Source organism: Periplaneta americana, chromosome 1 (genome assembly GCF_040183065.1).
Source record: "Periplaneta americana isolate PAMFEO1 chromosome 1, P.americana_PAMFEO1_priV1, whole genome shotgun sequence".
Classification (NCBI taxonomy): Eukaryota; Metazoa; Arthropoda; class Insecta; order Blattodea; family Blattidae; genus Periplaneta; species Periplaneta americana.
Window position 1 is genome coordinate 108,405,229 of NC_091117.1, and position 21,615 is coordinate 108,426,843.

General features: G+C 34.8%; 1 protein-coding gene across 8 annotated transcripts in view; it reads right to left on the reverse strand.

The window, feature by feature from the left end:
• Yif1 (Yip1d-interacting factor 1) overlaps positions 1 to 21,615 on the reverse strand; it is a 159,468-nt gene that overhangs the window by 101,536 nt on the left and 36,317 nt on the right. For all 8 annotated transcript variants that reach the window (XM_069825549.1, XM_069825508.1, XM_069825525.1 and 5 more), the window contains one exon: positions 7,063 to 7,316. In XM_069825549.1, the coding sequence (XP_069681650.1) occupies positions 7,063 to 7,316 (254 nt within the window). The remainder of the gene's footprint in view (positions 1 to 7,062; positions 7,317 to 21,615) is intronic.

The following is a 21,615-nucleotide window of genomic DNA, read 5'->3' on the forward strand; positions in this document are numbered from 1 at the left end:
ATTAGTCTTTAGAACTCATTTGTATAATTTAAATTTGTTTCTAACTCTTTGTTATCCACCACTATGGAGTAACGGTTAGCATGCCTGACTGTGAAATGAGTGGGTTCAAATCCTGGTTGGGACAAGTTACCTGGTTGACGTTTTTTCCGGGATTTCCTCTCAACCCATTAAGAGCAAATGCTGGATAACTTTCGGTGCTGAACCCTGGACGCATTTTGCTGGCATTATCACCTTCATAACATTCAGATGCTAGATAACCATAGATGTTGATAAAGCTTCATAAAATAAACCACCAAAAAGCAAAACTCTTTGTTGCCAGAACATCCTTCTTATAATGATCTCTCTCTCTCTCTTTCTTGTTGGAAGTCTCCCGCCTATGTATTAATTGATCTGATTAACATGACAAAGAAGACTGCACTATTGTACAAACATTCTACAGTTCTCACTTGTGTTCTGATCCACCATGAGTGACAAATAAAACATACTTTGAGGCAGTCAGATTTAAAAATTTAAGGAAAGAGAGCTAAAGGCCACTAGTGTTATAATATTTATAAGTAATACTTGACACACACTTTAAATTGATGCATCAGGAGAGCGAAGGACACTTGCATGTAGGCCAGAATTCGACTGTGTTTAATGAATCAATTGTGTGTTTTGATGGTAGTGATGTTGGTGCTCTTGAAGGAAGCTGAAAACAGACATGTTCCTATAAACACCACCAAACACAGCATCACTGCACTGATTCACCTTGTAGACCCTTGTTTGGACTATGATCCCACTAAATGGAAAATCAAGAAACTACATGATTTTGTGCCTATTCATGGCTTTCAACAGAAATAAAATTACAGACTTAATAAAAACAGGACATTCAGGGAGCAGTAAAACTTCATACTATCAACATTTATAGGCTGGGGCATAAGTCACTGTATCCATACAAATTGCATACTTGTTTAGTCAACTGTCCGAAGACAGGTCTGAACCTCACAAGTGATACCAACAAGACATCACTTATGAGGCAACTAAGCCAGGATAATGGGGTAGGGTGGCCAGTTCCTTTTCCCCTCCATTGCATACATTGCTGATTAGCTACATATTACACTAATAAATTGCATGATATTGTCATTAATATAACATGAATACTTTGCATATCATCTGGTGACATTTAGCATTTTATGGCAGCATTAAGAACAAAACAAAGGACTGGTAGAAGTGATTAATGCGACAAATATTGCGCCAATATAACAAAGAGTTCTGTTGGACGGGATCTTGAACTTAAGCAATCATAAGGTGGCAGATACTAGTAGCTTTTCGATTGAAGAATGCTTAGTTGTAGGTATTTGCATTCAAGAAAGGCCGCACACTGGGCAAACAATGCAACCAATGATGAAGCAGTTCCAATTGAGACTTTGGAAACCAGATCCAAGAAAAGCAACAGTTTTAGCCTGGGAGGAAAGAGCATTTGGTTCTGGTAGTGCCAAACACAGTCCTTGAAGTGGTCGACTAGTCAAGAGATTCAATTCATGTGATGATTGTGTTACCAAATCCATCAAACAGTAACTTCGTAAATCAAAACAGAAGTGAGCATCAGAGCTCGGACTTCTCATGTCCAACAATGCATAATCACATAAAGACGTGGTGAAACCATTTCGACTTGTTTTCGTCATCGAACTTAGTGATAGTGATATGAAGAATGTAGTGAAGCAAGTACTTTATTGCTTTAGCAGTTTTCTACAGTTTTCTCTGAAGGAAATGTCCTGTTGCAGATGAGTGTGGATTTACCGCATCATGCACAAATGCTACGTCGTTTCCTGGGCAAAGGAAAATCACATATCACAATGGAGTTGGAACATAATCCATCACGTTTCGTTGTAGGCAGGAACAGATTATTCCAGTCTTGATAAAAAAAAAAGGTACAAGAAGCAGTGAACATCAACACATTCTATTGGACTGCTAAGCAACAAATGGACTTATCCTCGAATGTTGACCATTGGAAGAGGAGGAGGAGGAGGAGGAGGAGGAGGAGGAAGAAGATGAAGAAGAAGAATAGGAAGAAGAAGTTGCAGAAAATTGTGTTGTTAGGCCATATTTTTTAAGGACCTGTTAACAGAACAATCCGTCTAGAAATGCTTAACACTTGGCTAATATCTCAACTAACAGAAAATGTATTTATGAATTGGTATAGGCCTAGTTTCAGTTTAATGGTGCACTGCCCTATTTCACACTGTTCGTGACTTTCTAAATCACAACTATTCAGAAAGATGGACTGGCTGTAGGTCTCAACATCACTATGACCTCCAGGAGGTTCCAATTTGACCACATTGGACAACAGTCTGTGGGTATACATAAAAGAGATAGTGACTGCAAATCACTATGACATTAAGTGAATTATTCGACAAACCTTCATCCTCACGAGATAAATTTTACTTTTCAATGTAACATCCACTGAAGTCTGGAAAGCATTAAGATGGATTAAAACAAAATAACATGGTACATCTGTACAATTCTTTTGAATAAAGTAACTAACATTATACTTCCTACACTGACTCATACATTCAATTTTTCACTCATAACCATCACATACCCTAAAATTTGGAAAAAAGCCATAGTGCGACCCCTTCTGAAAATTAATTCTACTTCTGCTCCCAGTGATTTTAGACCAATTTGCATTTTTTCTAATCTCTCAAAGGCTTTGGAATATATTGTTCACAAGCAAATAACAGATTACCTTAATTCTTACAATCTTACAAATCCCTTCCAGTCAGGTTTCAGGTCAGGGCACAGCACAACTACAGCCCTTCACAAAATTACCGAAGATGCATGTGAAACAATGGACAATCGACAAGAGAGAATATTAACATTACTTGATTTCAGCAAGGCATTTAATTCAGTTGATGTAGATATCCTTTTGGGCAAGTTACATGTATTGTATTTCTCTGAGAGCAGTATCACCTGGATGGAATCTTATCTTCGCTATCGCTTGCAAAGTGTTTCTCTAAATGATTGATTTTCATCAAGGTGCATTGTGGAGACTGAGATTCCCCAGGGTTCTGTTTTAGGGCCTCTTCTATTTTCAATATATATGAAAAATGTCTCAGAGTTAATACGACACTGTCGGTATCATCTTCATGCGGATGATCTATAACTGTATATCCACGCCAGTCCCGATTTGGTGAATGACAGTATAAATAAATTAAATTCGGATTTAAAATCTGTAACCTCTTGGTCACAGAAATGTGGATTGATTCTGAACCCTGAAAAATCACAGGCTATCTTACTAGGAAATCAGAGACTTCTATTGAAATGATAATAAAAAAAATTTGTTCTTCCCATTGTAGTTGTAAATAACAGTGAAACCCCGTTAGTGCAAGTGTGAGAAATCTGGGTGTTCATATCCATGAACACTTAAAACTGGGTCACACAGACTAAACGTATATGTAAAAAAGCATTTTCTATACTGCACTCACTTCGACGAATAAAAAAATTTTCTTCCTTCCAAATTAAAATAAATCTTAGTCCAGACACTCATCACACCACAGTTCGACTACTGCGACTATTAAGTGATATCAGCTAAGACCTGAACCAGAAATTACAGCATGTCCATAATGCCTGTGTTTGGTTTATATGTAATATCTGTCTCTAAGTTCATATCTCACAGTCTTTCAATGAAGTCTTGGCTCTGGCTGGCTGACAGACGCAGTTTGCATTTCTTTTCTCTTCTCTACCAGATTTTGTATACATCAACCCCTAAATACCTTGCATCATGATTTCATAATCTATCCACACAACATAATCTGTATACCTGGTCACAACACGACACTCTATTGTCAGTCCTTCTCCACAGAACTTCCGCGTATTCTTCGTCTTTTACAACAGATACTATCTGTTCTTGAAATTCATTACCTACAGATGTTAGGGACTGCCCGACCTAAGGCACTTTGAAAGTGAAACATCTTATTCTAGAATGCACAGTGTCCCAGGGTATATATTAGAATTCACAATTGTAACTAGTTTATAAAATAATCATGCAATTTAATGTGTCATCTAGTTTAAGTAAGTATTTAAGTTCGATAACCTTCAGCTTATGCATATTTTTTTTGTTTTGATTTTGTCTTAGGTATACCTATAACTTTCTTTTGTATTAACATTATATTATCCTCTGGTTGAGTGCCAGAAAAAATAAAGCATTATTATTACTATTATGAAACTCATGATGAACAAGTTGGTATGACAGTCGGCTTCACAACCATGACACCAGCGATGTTATGCAAAATGTCGCAAAAGATCTAAAGATGTATCTAACTCTGCAGTGACTATGACAGAAGTCAGACAGACCTGATAGATCAGTAGTTATGTATACTGTTTTCGCTGTAAGAAAAATCCTAATGTAAACATAAGCACGTTGCTGTCATACCCGTGATTGGCTCCCAGTCGAAACACTCACATGACGCAGGAAAATATAGTTCGTATTTCGAAACCACAATCTTGTATTATTTGAAAATGAAATATTGAATTCTAGTTGTTAAATACGATTAAACATTTAATTTTACTCATATGTAAAACGCTATGTAAAAGAAAAGCTAATTTATATTTTGTTATGTACTATGAATGCGGATGAATACCAACAGTAATACCGAGATAGTCTGTTCTTGTAACAAGCTGGCGTCACTTGAGCTCGTAATTGTTCACGTAAGCACGTGGTACTGAAGTATGGCTTCTGTATCCTCAACTGTCCATTGTGAAGACATAAGACTTAAAAATAATTTAATTACAGTAATTATAAGATAAATGTTTCCTAAGCAAACGAATGCATAGTAGTGAGGTTAGGCCTACTTGACGAGTAACATGAAATGTTCAACATGAAACAGAATGTACAACAGTAGACGGGAACATGTACTGAGAATCTATGGCGCTAAACAGTGGCCAATGAAGCCTCACTTCAGTCACGTGTTATTGTTTACATTAGGATTTTTCTTACAGCAAAAAGATTATAGGCATATGCTGATTTATAGTCCATCCTGCATTGTTGAAGAATTCATACTTATCTTAGCAAAAGCGTTGAAAAGGAGATTGTTTCTAAAACAAAAAAGGCTAAATACCTCTCATTAATAGTAGATTCGACAATTGACCTACCACAATCGAAACCCTTTGCAGCATAGTGGTTGATCAGAACAACCACAGTTTTATTTCTTTCTAAATTTTATAGCGCAGATGTTTCACTATGGAACCATCTCCTGAGTATACATAGAGGTGCCATCTGTGTTTTGAAATTGTGTGTAGAGTTAAAATTTTGAAAAAAAAAAAAATGATCGAAGCTTTGTTATGATCCATAATATGAAAAACACAAAAAAATAATTTGTGCTGCAAAGGGTTAACATGCTACAGTTATGTTATACATACAAGAAAATGGTTCCACCACTGAACTTTCTTTTTTTAATTTCTACCCAATACTAGTCATAAGGTAAAATAATTATTCAATACGAATAGTCCATGCAGCAGCCTAGATTATTACAATTGGATACTGGTAATTAGGGACAGAGCATCTAGAGGCTTCAGTGACATCACTGCAGAAAAGCCCACACACAGCAGAATTGTTCTTTGCACAACTAACTGAAAATGGTGACCACTTATTTTCACTAATACAGCTGTGCTCTCACAATACTATAACTTCCGTTCAAAAAATGTTTTACAGATGAATGGTACCATACCTGCTAGTGCGGGAGGAGGGGGTGGTTGAACCACTGAAAAGTAACGGTCTCCAAGCTTCTAGATGCTCTGTCCCCAGTGTAACAGGATAATTCATATGACAATGCTAGATACAAGATGAACTGTAATGTCATTAACTTCAGGGGGTTATTCTTTGAGATATTTCAAATAAAAAAAGTTGAATACAATTTTGCTCGTTTTTGCTTCCTTTTCGAGATAAAAATTGTTTTATATTAAATATTTCATAGCATGTTTTGGGTAAGCTATTAATTTAATTCTCAATATGCTTAGTCAGTTTAAGAGAGCAATGTTCATTCATTTAATGTTCTGCCTAAGAGCAAGTCTTTGACTGCAAACCCAGCTTTCTCCAATCTTTCCTATTTTCTGCCTTCCTCTTCATTTCCTCATATCGTCCCTCCTCTGGCAAACTAGCGAAAGTGAAAATAAGCGCCCCTGCACTTAAGGTCTATATTGTACTAAGTACTAAGTACAATATAGACCTTAAGTGCAGGGGCGCTTATTTTCACTTTCGCTAGTTTGCCAGAGGAGGGACGATATGATCCATATATCTTAATGTCGTCTATGATCTGATATCTTCTTCTACCCCTAACTCTTCTCCCGTTCACCATTCCTTCCAGTGCATCCTTCACTAGGCAGTTTCTTCTCAGCCAGTGACCCAACCAATTCCAATTGAAGAGTTTGGGGGAAAAACGATGAATGTCACAGTTTTCTTAAGGTTGATGTCAGTATCTAATTCAATGGATCACTGCGAAATTGAATGTTGTTCTTATTAAAAATGGTAAAAAGGAGAATTATCATCACGAATACAGTAATCCTTTCCTTTATTTTCTATAGAAACAGCACTACATCTTGCAGTTATAGACTCAATTAGATCATTATGTAATCCTTAATAGAAATGTGACATTCATCGTTTTTCCCGCAAGCTCTTCAATTCCTTTTCCTCTTCCTGATCAGTTTCAGCATCATTCTTTCTTCATCCACTCTTTCCAACACAGCTTCATTTCTTATTCTGTCTGTCCATTTCACGTGATCCATTCTTCTCCATATCCCTAATTCAAATGCTTCTATTTAGTTCTCTTCATTTTGTTGTAATGTCCATGTTTCTGCCCCATACAATGCCACACTACATACAAAGCACTTCACTAGTCTCTTCCTTAGTTCTTTTTCCAGAGGTCCACAGAAAATGAGAGAGCGATGTTTAGGATAATAAATGATTGGAAGAAATTTAGTTTTATCCTTTAAGTATGGAGAAATTTCATCCAAACAAATGTAATTTTTCGTTCTGCAAAGGAATTTTACAATGTTACATTTGTTCAGATCAAATAATAAAGTACTCACTGAATGGGTAAAAGGAAAGAAGAGGAGACCCAGTTTCCTTGTGACATATCCTGTATCAACAGCAAAATAATATTTTAGTCTTGAAACTGGGACATATTTCTCCAGCTCACGATCAACCAGCTGCTTTCCTGAACCAACCAGTGCCTGGCCGTACTGCATTGCAACATTGGCAACGAGAGGCTCGTTCAGAAACTGACTTGGAATAGAGAAACCTTGGTCCATTGGTGGCGCATTTGCATGCACATGAGAGTAGTCTGCAACAGAAAAATAAAAAGCATAGTACATATTGATCTAAAGAAATCCTATCAACCATAGGATTCTCCATACCCATTTTGGGAAGTCACTACATTACGTGACATTGCATTACGTGACTTAAACTGCTTGGTAAATTTTAAGTACATATTACAGTAATGAGTGTTTATGCTGAGGATGATGACCATGCATCTCGCAAGGCCATGTGTTATGATGAGGGTTAAAGTGTACGGTTGATATGGAATACAAGCTCTCTGCTGAGTCTGTAAAAGCAGTTGGCTAGAGAAGATGATTTTTAAGAAAATATCCGGAAAAGAATGCCGACACAGACACATTACTGAAAATTTTATGAAGAAGTTCAGATATGCCAGATCAGTATCAGACAACTAATATCAAAAGAAATATAACATTCTTATTGATGAGAAAATTAATGTTGTTACGGCAAGGATAGATGCGTAGAAAGTCTGTACGTTGTCTTGATCAAGAAATAGGGATTTCAAAACCCTCACCAAAAAATAAGAAAAAACTTTTACAGCTTAATGCACTATTATATAGCCACATGATTATAGAAGGCAAGCACATTTTTGTAATTGGGTTCATCAAGGTATGCATGTTGGCATCTTAACTCCACACTTAAATTTACTTTGTGATAAGTCCTGACTTCATTTAAATGGGAATATGTCATCTTAAACTCCAAACAAAATTCTATTCTCTTTCCTAATAGAGACTTTTAAATTGTTATTTTGTAACACAGACACACGGAAGGATATAACTGGAAATTTTTACAATAGTAGCCTACATACTGAATCAACTGGCTATGCTTAAGCAAGACTAATTTATGGTACAGGGTGATTCGGAAGTCCCAATCTATTTTCATGAAACTGAAGTTTCTTTTATAGGTAATATAAACCATGCTTACTAAAGAAAAGAGAAAAGCCATAGTTTGTGGACGGTTAAAAGGGTTTAACTTATGTTCAGGTCCAGGCGGTGTTTTTGCTGAAATTTCACAAACCTGGTCCATCAGGGGCAAATATTAGGATATTAATGAACAAATTTCTCAGAATGGTTCCTGTATTGGATGAAAGAAGTTCAGGAAAACCAGTGACACCGGCAGAAACTGTGCGCAGCATACAGGACGCAAATGAACTTAATCCTCAAGCCTCAACACATAGACTCAGCAGAGAGCTTAGTGTATCGCAATCAACCACATGGAGAATCTACGGTTTAAGCTTGATAAACGTGCCTACTATATCCAGGTGTGGTATGCAATTGAGGATGATGACTATGCATCTTGCAGGGCCATGTGTTACGATCTCTTTGAGGCTTAAAGTGTACGGTTGAAATGGGATACACCAAGCTCTCTGCTGAGTCTGCATGTTGAGGCCTGAGGACTATGTTCCATTGCGTCCTGTATGCTGTGCACAGTGTCACTGGTCTTCCTGAACTTCTTTCATCTGGTAAAAATACCGTTCTGAGGAATTTGTTCATGAACACCCTGATATTTGCCCTTGATGGACCAGGTTTGTGAAATTTCTGCAAAAACACTGCCTGGACCTGAGCTCAGATTAACTCTTTCAACCATTCACAAACTATGGCTATTCTCTCTTCTTCAGTAAATAGGATTTATATTACTTGTAAAAGAAAAATGTTACACATCAGTTTCCCGAAAATTGATCAGGACTTTTGAATCAGCCTGCATACTCTGGCAGTGGAGGTGGAGCAATAAATAAGAGTGCAAGAAAATGTGGGCCCGGGTGAAAGCTAATAGGGGAAAAATTATATTATGTTTGTTCATATATAATTTTATACGACTTTCAATAGGTTAAACCATACATGGTGTGCCAAAAAGCCATGCTCAGATAGTGTTTATATTGAAGTGACTCATTTGTTGCAAGCAAAACTAACTAAAAACTACTATAGGCTACATCTTGATTACACAACTTTTAACACTATATCACTTCGGAATATATACTATATTTACTTTCACGTGTTAAAATTAGGTATCTTGTTGTTGACTATAGCGAGTTCAGAATAAGAAGGCATATGGCCTAAGCCAATTGAGTGCTAGCAACAGTTCGACGTTGTCACACGGTGCACAGTGCACGAGACGTGGAAGACAGAGACAACAGATAAGGACAGAACATATCAGTTGCAGCCCTCTCACTGAGCAAGTGGGTCGAGACCTGTTTCTTCATTGTGTGTAATGCTTCAATATAATTACTCTTACTGAAGTAATTCTCATCTCAATTTTTATTACTTCTTCGCTTCATAGATCAGTAGCTCTTGGAGTCACTGACTTGCGAAATAAAGTGACAGATATGTAGAATTTTACTTTGCTAATGTCTGAGAAAGAATGATTTAATTCTTACTCAGACTTCCTTGTACAGCAAAGCTGATTTTATTATTGTCTGTTTCTCCAGAGGAAAGATAAGGTACAGTTTGTTTGTAGGGGCAGCCTAAGAACCTAGCGATAACAAAACGAAAACATATCTGTAGATACGTAATTTAGTATTTACAGTAAGTTGGAAAGTATTTTATTTTTCCTCCGTTAAATGACGCCTATATAATTTAATTTAATTCTCTAGCTTATAAATACCTAGGGATCCAGGGTTCTACATTCTGGTTACAAATCTGGTTATAATGCAACGTAATCATAATGTGTGTTCATATATAATTCAGTACTCATACTGAAACTGTAGATTATTTTATATTTCTTTGTTAAACTAAGTCTATCTAATTTTATTTTATCATCTAATTTTTACATATCTAGAGGTCCAGTGTTCCATATTCTGGTTAAGAATTCGGCTATAAGAATATAAGCATATCTGTTCATATGTAGGCCTAATTCAGTACTCATATTGAAACTGAAGATTACTTTCTTTTATTTTGTTAAATCAAGTCTATCTAATTTAATTTAATCCTCAAGCTTATACCTACCTAGAAGTCCAGGATTCTATGTTCTATCACTCTGGCCTATGGCAATATAAACCTATGAGTGAAGGTAGTTGAACAGAAGCGAATATGAAAACCATAATCCAATAATATCGTTAATATATTGAAGTTAAAATTGTATATTAGAAAAAAACGTATAAAGTGTAATATATATATAACGAAAGGTGTTTAAAATAGAAATTGAGTTTTGGAATTATAAAATCTCCTCGTTCCTAACATGCCTGTATTTATTTTAAAAGTGAAATGTAGTTAATGTGCTTCATTTTATAAAGTTTTCTAATGCTCTTAAGGAAGAATGTTATTAATGCTCTTCGTATAATTAATGGAAAAAGAGGCAGGAGTGTTTATGTTTACAATATCATCCAAATATCTCATATGTTTCTGCGATATTTCGTCTTATACCATGTATAATATTTCAATGAAAAGTGAAAATCGTACCTATGGTTATTCACAGCTTTCTTCTTCTTTCCACGTTCTATTATAAGGCACTGCTAACACATACTACTAATGTATTTCAAATATCGTACGATGAAGTAATACACGGTTCTGAAAATTTTACAAATAATTAACACGTTTGTTTTGCGTTATTTTCCAGGAGAGGTAAATTCAAGTATACCACCTATTTTAATTATCTCTTTGTCCTGTCCGAGAATATGAGATAACGTATGCACTTCTAAACCACACGCCTCTGCAGTCAGATTCTTTGTTTGTGAAGAACTGACACGCACTGCATCATAAGTTAGTCCTTTAAAAAAATTATATACAAAAATACCATACTCCTCGCTTGTGATTTTAGGACTATCCTTTTGCGTATAACAGATGAAACATCAGAGCCAATTGCAATCCCTTCAAGAGACATTGTTATGGTAAGTTACACATTACACAAGAGAAAACAGTCCACATCTGAATTTGAAAATAAACAGATTCTATCTTCGATTACAGAGCAAAATATGTTCTATGCTGTAGGTTGGATATCTCTGTTTAGTCTTAAAGCGATAACAACAAACCAGTTGACATACAATTGCCATTCTTGTACTGTTGGATTCAGAATTCGGAGCTCTATCGAATGGCATAGCTTAAAATTCATTCATAGCCATAGAGCAGACGTGGGCATTTAAAGAGATGCGCTGTACTACTCTGATTGCTGCAACACGCATCACCTGTTAACGTAATACTCAGCGGTGGATCGCGTGAAGTATTGAAACACGGAACGTTAAGTAATTAAGCAGGACAAAAAGATACACAGTTTTCTACAAATGTTATTTTTATGAATAATGACAATGAAAGAAAACAAATTTTCCAAAACAAATACAAACTATTTTACAAAAAGCTGAAACATAACTGTATTTCTAATTTAAACAATTACTGTAAAAACCTTATCAAATGATATAAAACGTACAATTCCACAACAGTTAAAAAGTAATGACATAATCTGAACCTATTTGTTTTGAAAGGGCATCAGTCACTAATTTGCATCCTTTCAAAATAAAATTAAGAAACTAAGGAAAAATAGATTATTAACAAAATATCAAGCAGATTACTAAGAAACAGAAAAACAACAATTAGGCTATTTTTTAAACTTATTACTGTAGTTCTTTGTTGTTTCTGTCAATTTACGTCAATTGACTCATGCCCTTAAAAGAAAGGATTCGTTTATTCTTCTTCGTCACGTAAATCAGCAAGTGTTTCAAAATTGGGAGACATTGCAATTGTGAGCTGATAGAATAAATTTTCGTCTGAAATGCGTGATCTTGATTTGGATTTTACAATGGCCAAGTGAAGAAAAAAAACTGTTCACAAATAGAGGTTGAGCCAAACATAGAAGCAATTTTCATAACAAAACTCCGAAGATGTGAATATTTTACTTTGCAAAGTTGTTTAAGCTTATATACATCTAAACCAGCCATATTTGTGCACTTGCACTTGGGGTTTCGCGGCCAGACGCGCTAACCGTTACTCCACAGGTGTGGACTACTATCATTATAAAAAATAAAATAAAAAAATTTGTTCCATTAAAACGAGTCTTTTCATAATGTCGCTCAACGTGCTAGTAAAATTTTGTAGAATAATAAGCACCTAACGCTTTCCCCTTCTTCGCAACAAAAGAATTCATTTTTCCATTCTTTGTGGAAATAATATTTTTGGTCTTTATTTACTTCAGGAGCTTCCTTAGTGGGCGACATTTTTTTTAGTGAAATCCACCGCTGACCACCAGTGCTTCAACCGGTCGGACAGGTACCCCAGCTAGAGATGTGGAGGGAGGGAGATCACGTCCTTGCGTTCGACTCCGTTCGACATGTACTACTGATGCCCACGTCTGCCATAGAGAGAGAGAGAGAGAGAGAGAAAGTCATCCGGCCTTAATTAAGGATGACCACGAGGATCCGGAAATTAATAGCAAACAAATATAATTAATTAAATATGAATACTGTTCTAAAAATAAAGTGTAATAATTAAGCACCATTGATTATCAATTATAAGAAAGAAACTAATATGCGACGCTTCAGCGAGACTTTGCGACGATTTAACTAGGCAACACCGCTTCACTGTCACTGGCTAGTTGAGAAAGACTGTTTTGAACTAGCTCCGTCTTATATGCCTTCTTATTCTGAAAGCGCTCTAGTTTCAACTTGCTGTAGTTCTGTGCAGTTCTAAAGATAACCTACAAGAAGTTGAAACTAGTCAACAAGGTAGGCCTACCTAATTTTAACACGTGAAAGTAAATGCAGTATATATTCCGAAGTAAAAACTATTCCTAGGCTAAAAGGAATATTTTTCCACTTCATATACCTTATGTAGTAATAGTTTTTCTCTTTGCCGGTAGAGTTCAGTCAATCTTAATGTTGTGGTTACAAGCCATATTTTTTCATGTATGTGTTTCTTAGCTGATTGTTGATGATGTAACAAGTTTATTGTCTTTGTTTTGTAAGAAATGGTGGATACAAGCAGAAACATAATTGAAGAAAGTCTCATTGTTAGCATATAGGTTCATAAAAAAAAGAATGAACTGGCGAAACATGAAATCAGAGAAAACTTCTTTCAGCTCCAGTAAAGCCAATGTATGGAAATTGGAGAGAAAAACTTTCTCAAATGATTCTGTAGTAGATGCAAAACGCAGTTGAAGATCTCAAAAATATGTTGGTGATGGTGTCAGTGACCATCTGAATGAATCATTGTTTTGTTCACTGATGAAATCAAAAAGAAAGCAATCTGTGGAACTACAGTCCCAAGAACCTCGATGCATCACTGGATTAAAAAACCAGGTTATTATGCATATTGGCCAACTATCATAAATGAAATAAGTGATAAAGATATAGATATGTGATGTGATGCATGTGAAAATTTACTTGTTGCTTTTCCCACTTTAGCGGTTCGTCATAAAGTCATGATGACAGATGAATGTGTTGTGTATCTCAGCTCCCATTCCCAGGTTTATATCTGGGCCAGATATAACCCTCATTACTTTGAAGAACTTCCATAACACATCCTTCATGTTATGATGTGAGCCGGAGTTACCAGTGAAATTATCATTGGGCCATTTTTCTTTGATATGTCTGTGACTGGTAATCCAGAATTTGGCAGAGTTAGTCTTCTTAATACAGTCGTTAAACAGGAAGGGGTCACAGGATATTACTGAACTCCAGTTCGAGAATTGCTGAGCGGTAACTTTCCTATGTGGACCTCTCAACTGGCCTGCAAGAAGTCCCAACCTCACAATGTGCGACAACTGGCTGTGGTCCTACTTAAAGGAAAATCTTATTCGATCAACTCTGTTGAAGAATTAAAAAGAGAAATTCGACTATCTTCAGCACAATCGTCCCTGAAATGCTGAGGCAGGCAAGCAGACGCACATGGCAACACATCCAATTGCATGTGGAAAAAGATGGTCAACATACTAAGAGGTTAGACAATTGACAATGACACTAATAGGTCCATATAAGTTACTGTATTTTTCATTCATTATTGGAGAGTTCAATAAAGTTTTTGAAAGGCTTGTTGCATTCTATTATTTAATAAATTAATATATAAAATATTTTATAATGATTTTTGGTCCAGTCTGTAGTACTCTGAATTGAAGTTATATTCAAATCATATAAGAAACTAGTGGCTTGTGCAGCAAATGCTGCAAACTAAGTTCATTAAACATTCAAATAAACATTTTTCAGATTTATTTTCAATGAAGAATACCAGACATTCGGAAAGTTAATTTGCTTCCATAACAATGAAAGATACTCTCTCTGGAGCCAATACTGAAGAGAACCACGCATATAGATATCTACACCACACCACCATTAAATATATGAAAAAGACCCAACCCCACTTGATTAATAATTATAAAAATATTTGATTTTTAATAACATTATTATCTTACGTAAGTTTTATAGCTTTCAGTAACATATACTATATATACTATATAGCCGCCACTCAGTAAAATATAGAAATCAAAATCTATTCTCTACATCTACTTATATAACCCCAAAACGTTTCACTTTCATATCATCAATATTGCATTAATATGTATAATTAATGAAAAATAGTCACATCATGGCATTAACTACAATAATATTTCATTTCTAATGGTAATAATGTCATCAAACCACCTCAAGTTTTGTAGTTTTTAATATCTAATACACAGCTGTACCCAGAAAATTACACACCACAGAATCGAACCTGTAAATTATTTTTAGTAAGTTATGTTTTTAATAACCAATTCAATTTGAGCTCTAAATATGTCAGCATTCTTGCAGATCATGGCCTTCGTGTAATATTGTTTACTGTAGTATATGTTTTGTTTTATTCTGAAATGCAACACGGCCGATTTGATGCTCGCTTCGCTTCTCCTTTACAAAAAAGTGAAGGGTATATCAAGTCGGCCGTGAATGCTATTAGCTAGTTCTCAAATCTGACGACAGATGGATTTTGGAAAATGGGAAAATTATGTTTAAAAATTGACATTTCACTGAAAACTACTATTTTTCCGAAAAACTTTGAGTTCCAAGCTTCAAAATGAGGAGTCATTTATTAAAATCCGTCCAGCCGTTTTCCCGTAATTTCCATTACTAGTTCAAATTATATATATAGATGTTCCAATAGTATGTAACTAAGAATAATACTGTTTATAACAAAAAGTATAGGCCACTTGTTATTGTGTGAAACCAAATACATGCGTGCATGTAGTTTATGGTAAGTAAGTGCGCAAGTGAAAGCATACCGAGGGAGGGAAGCTTCTTCCCCTGACGTGCAGGTAGGTTTCACAAGATAACGAATGGCCTATAATCAGAGTGGTTCCCAATCTTCTGAGTGTCACAGACATCTTCAAGCTCGTATTTCATTTTGGTAGATTCCCAAAATATTTTGTGTAATTTAGGCTGGTAATCATTAAACATCTGCATATTACTCAAACATCCTTAATAAACTGACACTGATAGGTATTAAATATTTCAGGTTTAGCTTTTATACCATATCTTTGCTGAGAAGAATGAAACCATAAGGTTATGAGTGGTATGATTGATTCTTTATTGTGAAAAATTAAACCAACTTTTTTTATTTACCATAAGGTTATCAGTGGGGTGCTTAATATTGCTTTGCGAAGTCTGGCTCAATTGTAGATGCTCTAAGTCTTAAGTCTAACTCAACATTACGTTCACTCCTATATTTGTTCTTCAAACAGACCAGAGCAGAAAATGTACTCTCACTCAAGTATGCTGATGCAAATGACATTGTACATAAGGGCCAGGAGATACAACAAATCCGAAAAATTAAATATATGTTACAAAGTTCATAGCAAATTGTTAAATGAAAGATTAAATACCGTATTTTTACAAAAGGTTTCCTTCTAGAAATCCAAATCAAATTTATAAAAGGAGGAAACATGCATCAATAACGATTAATCAATAGAAAAAAGAAGGGAATTTAATTTGATAAGTATGTGGACTTTTACACTTTGTAAAAGCATCTGATACAGTAAAGAGAACTTTACTATTCAAAAAATTTACATACAGTAGAAACAAATTCATAATCGTTATTACATGACATAATAGAAATACATCGAGCTACAAACATAAAAATAAAAGTAAATGATGAAATACCAAAGTTTAAACAAATTAATAGAAGCGTCAGATAGCGTTGACCACTGCCATCTACATTATTCAGGCCTAATATCTACATAAAAGAAATAATTTCTGAATGTAATAAAATTATAGGCTACTAATTATAATAAACATAACACAAAGGTGAATGCTATATTAAATATCAATGAAATGGTAACATATCTAATATGGAAGATGATTTACAAACATGTGTTTTTCTTTTGAACAATAAATTTTCAATTATTTTGATATGAATATTTCAGTCTCTACATCTAAAACTTGATATAGTTTTCTATCTCTTCTCTATTTAACCTCCTTTTTTTTTTTTTTTGTTACTTTATACCCTCTATTTCCTATTTATCTATCTTACTCTTTCTAATCTCATTTAACTATTAACTATATCCTCTCTATTCATTATTCACTAGTTTCAATATTGTTTTCATGAAGTTCATCTCTTCCGCAATTGCCATCATATTCAGCCACTTGATTCACTATCGTTCAATGTTCACTTATTCCATCTAATCTATATATAGCCTATCATGAGCATATAAATTGTTAGTGTTCATAAAATATGAGTTACTGATAATTTTAATATTATGGGAAGCATTCTGGCAGTTGGCATGAATGATATTTTCTCCATGCAGCTGATTTCACCAGCTGGCAAGCGCATGTTATCACAAATAGTTAACTGCAAACATAGCAATATAATGTGGCAACTTTATCCTAACCAGTGCTCTTAGTCCCTATTTACACTTGCTATTTGTCGCGCAACATCAAGCGCTTTCTGTCAGCTATATGTAGCATCATCGTTTACACTTCGCAGATTTCTCGTCCACAAGTCGACGCAAGTTGTCGAGCAACGTCCTATATCAAGCGCTTTCTGTCGGATAAATGTAGTATCACCGTTACCTCTTGGCAGATTTCTTGTCTGCTACTCGAGGCAAGTTGTTGAGTTCGAGCAACATTAAGTGATATGGTGAGCCCTTTAAATGAACAGAATGGATTAGAGCAATATAAAAGCAGCTGTTTTAGCTTCTACAGCTTCAAGTGTTTTGTTAGCTTCCACTAATGTGAAGAAAAAAAAAAAAAAAAAAAGAGACTGGGAAAGGAAATGAATATCCAGAAGGCAGGAGAAAGGGTTATTTCAGGTTCTCAGTAAATATTTCAAACTGGAACAAAATTGTTCAATAGAGATTTATTGTATTAAAATGAATTGTAAGTTTAATTTTTTTTCTTGCATATTGACTTCTGATGTTATTTATTTTTGTTTTGATGTCGGAGGGAATAGTATTGAGATGAACAGACCCCAAATTTTTACAAATAAACTTCAGTGCATTTCCCCTCCGAATCCTATTGTGATAGTCCTTACTTATGATGTCATATAAGCATGGACATTGTTCGTAAAGCTTGATTAATTTCATTACTTGGTTTTTGTTCCACTCTGACATGATGCTACAAAGCGCGTGGAAACAGAGAAACAGCTGAAAGTTGTCTGCTACTGCTTTTTCCGAACCATGTTCGGGTCCTGTCATGTGAATTCAGCTAGCCCACCTACGGAAATGTCGCACAGAAATAGAAACAGCTTCTACCCAGCAGATGTCGAAAGGGAAGGAACGAAATCCGTACTGTGCATGCGCCCGCACTATAAGTCGCACGACATTAAGCTAGTGTAAATAGGGACTAAGACCTGCCATACCTCCAAGTTGCCAACCTTCGAAAAATTTTAAACCACTTCTTGCACAAAAGAATCACCAATGGCAGCTAGAATTAATAGACTATTGTACTCGTAATAATGAAGAAAGATGCACAATGTGCAAGGACAAACAGACTATTGTGATTAACTGATTAGCAAGATGCAAACTTATTAGGTACTGACTGAGGAAGAACCTGTGCTTTCCCCTGAGAAACTTTGCGAGAAAGCAGACAGATTTAAAACGTTTATCCAGAGAGTACTAAAAGAATAGAATAAACTCAAACGAGTTTCATTAATGTGATAATTTCTTTATATGGAAAGCAAAGTCAAATGAATTCAGAGGAATGATATGATTAATATGATTAACGAAAAGTATTGCATTATCCTATAAGAATTATCGCATATCACAGCAGGATTAAAATTATCGCATATGCGATAATTTATCACATGGTTGACAATGCTATATATTCCTCTCTCCCTGCTCCACTCCATTCGACCCACACTTTTCATAATGACAGCAGAGGATGACGACATATGGATGTCCTCTATTCGCTTTTTAAGAGTGCAAAGATTTAAATCAAGATTCAAATAATGATTTTAATCAGTTAATTTTTATAATATAAATCAATGATTTAATTCAAACTATTTTTATGATAAAAATTACTGCATTTTTTTAAATTACCGGTATATTTATTATTAAATTTTTAAGTATAATTTACAAATACATCCTATGGGTTAATAATATTAACATATCCATTGGGTAAATAATTAAAATTAGTTTGTTTTCTTATTGCTTGTAGTCCATTGTTGTTCAAATTCAAACTGCTGTATTTTTTTTCAGTTTGTTTTATGTCACTGTTGAGTTAACTATAGTCGCGACACTGTTATTTCCGGCGTGACTCAGCCTCTTTGCTTACGTCTTAGGAAGTGAAGGCTCTATAAAGTCTAGGTAGGTAGTATCGTTCGCCATTTTTGTTCTTTCGTTCCCGAGCTACCATACAAGGAATCTATTTGCCACACCGTTAAACATTATCATGTTGTAGCTCCTATGATAATAAACCAAACGCACTGTAATTCAGCAAATAATTGAGCGGCAAATAACGTCTTCGTGTGCTTTCTACGAACGCCAACGAAAGAGCCAAAATGGCGGGCGATTATATTAAGTATTTATCGAGCCTTAAGAAATGAATAACTTCTTCATAAGCGAGTCACAAGATGCACACGTTTAAATGTAGCCGACCTGCAACGCGATTGGCTGCTGGAAATTAGAGCGAGTGGACTATAACATGTAGCAGTAACTTGCTAACAGAAGAGTCACTTTATTGAGTGTGTTGAGTGGTTCTACTTGTAAAAGTGTAGCAAGAATGTTGCTGTAACTGTTGTTATTGTTGTTATCTAATGCTGGGCTTTGGCATCAAAGCCATTAGCGCTCTTACTCTCCAATATTTCTCCTGTGTTGCTGTAACTTAAAATGAGTAATACAGGCTGAAAAATTAAACCAGTATTGGGAGAATTTGAAAACTTCCCACTTCAAGTCGAAAAGGCATGAAAGTTAAATGCAAATCATACGGTTTAGAAAGGCAGGAATTAGTTGCTACAATGAAGTTACATATTCAGAAACATAACAGCATAAAAGATTAATTAAGAAAAAAAATTGAATACTGCAACATCTAACAATGAAAATCAAAATTCAGACAGGTCCAGTGGTTGCACATTCAGAATCAAGACAAAAGAAGTTATTAGTTACAGATCAGCTATCCACTGAGAGATCATATTTGAAAATTAAGCGGTCTGTAACAAGTGAAAAACAGAAAGGGGACTTAGATAAACAACTCGCAAAATGTTATGCTACAAACAGTTTCTTCTCTTGCATTCAGTTGTAAGACAGAAGAACTGGTTAAAAATATGTTGTAATGCAGCATTTCTCAAACTTTTTTAAAGTGAGGACCACCTTTTTAAGTCAGAACAATTCCACGGACCACCTTAATCTTGTTCCATTACAAAGCATATTTATCATTTTTGTAGCATATTTTAATGCCAGTATACTTATATTTTGAAATAGAATTAATTATGATTATTAGAGGATTAAAAATTAATTTTTATGTAGAATTAATTAATTAAAATTAATTTAATCCTATTAATTTTATATATTAACATTAACTAATGTTAATGTTAACAGAAGAAAATTCATTTTCGTTTTTTTAAATAATTCTAGGCTATTAGATTTGGATAATCTTTACCTTATTAACTAAAAAAAAAAAATAAATAAATATTGGTACTCGTATTAATGAGATGGATGAGCCTGCCAATTCTTGCACAATTGTTCTATATTTGGATATATGCTGATAAGCTTAAGTTGGAGATTGTCACAGGCATCGAGTCGATTTCAGTACTTTGTTTTTATTAGATTTAGTGATGAAAACCCTTTCTCACATAGATACGTAGAAGCAAACTGAATTATAGGCCTAATCTGTACAGCACCATTGCATAATTCACTGTATTCTCTTTTAACTTATAATGATGTCCAGAAACTAACCATATCTTCCTCTTGGAATTTAATTTTAAGTCCGGAGTCATTCGAGAGTTCAATAAACTGTTCTCTTTTACTCAATGAAAGTTTATATTTTCAATATCACAATGAAAGGAATCACGAACCCATGACAATTCATCATATTTACTTGGAAAATAATTTTCAAATTGTGACCTCAGAGTTTCGACATGCGAATGTATATCATTGCACAATTCTTTTCCAATATTACAAATAACAGTAAATCCAAGTTCCAAATAGCCCTTGTCATATTTACGAAAGTGTTTTTTCTGTGAACAGCTACCACTAGGACTAGATATTTCTTTAATGACACTAGAATCCCTGATATTAATATTTTCACACACAGCTTCTGAACTATTAGCACTGCCTAAATGAAGTGTATCATAACATTCCTTTTCTTTTCAAAGATCCAGATCGAAGCCACTTTTCCATTATGTATAGTGTTGTTTGTTGTTGTTCAGTCAACTGTCCGAAGACAGGTTTGAACCTCATAACACCAATAAGGTATCACTCATGAGGCAACTAGGCCAGAAGATAATAGGGTAGGATGTCCAGTTCCTTTCCTCCTCCAATGCGTACATCGCCGATTAGCTACGTATTCCACTAATCAGACTTCAGATGCATACAATCAATTGTTCTTCCTCTGACACATATCATCAAGTGAGATGTATTGCCTGATAATTCATAGATTATGTATAATGGGCACAATTAGAAAGAGACATAGACAAATACTAGCGTGCACCACATAAGAAGGATTTCAAACAACTAACTGCTAACAGGCAAGTGACGAATAAACAATGCATAGAATTTAAGTTACCTTGTGATTGACTACAAAAAATATAATTAGAAAAGTATTGTAATCTGAATTTCTGGATCTGATTCGCCCGGATTTTAAAATAGGCGGAGTCTAACATTTCTCATATCATCATCTGGAAAAACAGAAATAAAAAAAAAAAAATATATGCAGAAACATGCCCAATTTTCAACAAGAAAATATGTAATTTGGCTTATTCTGTTAT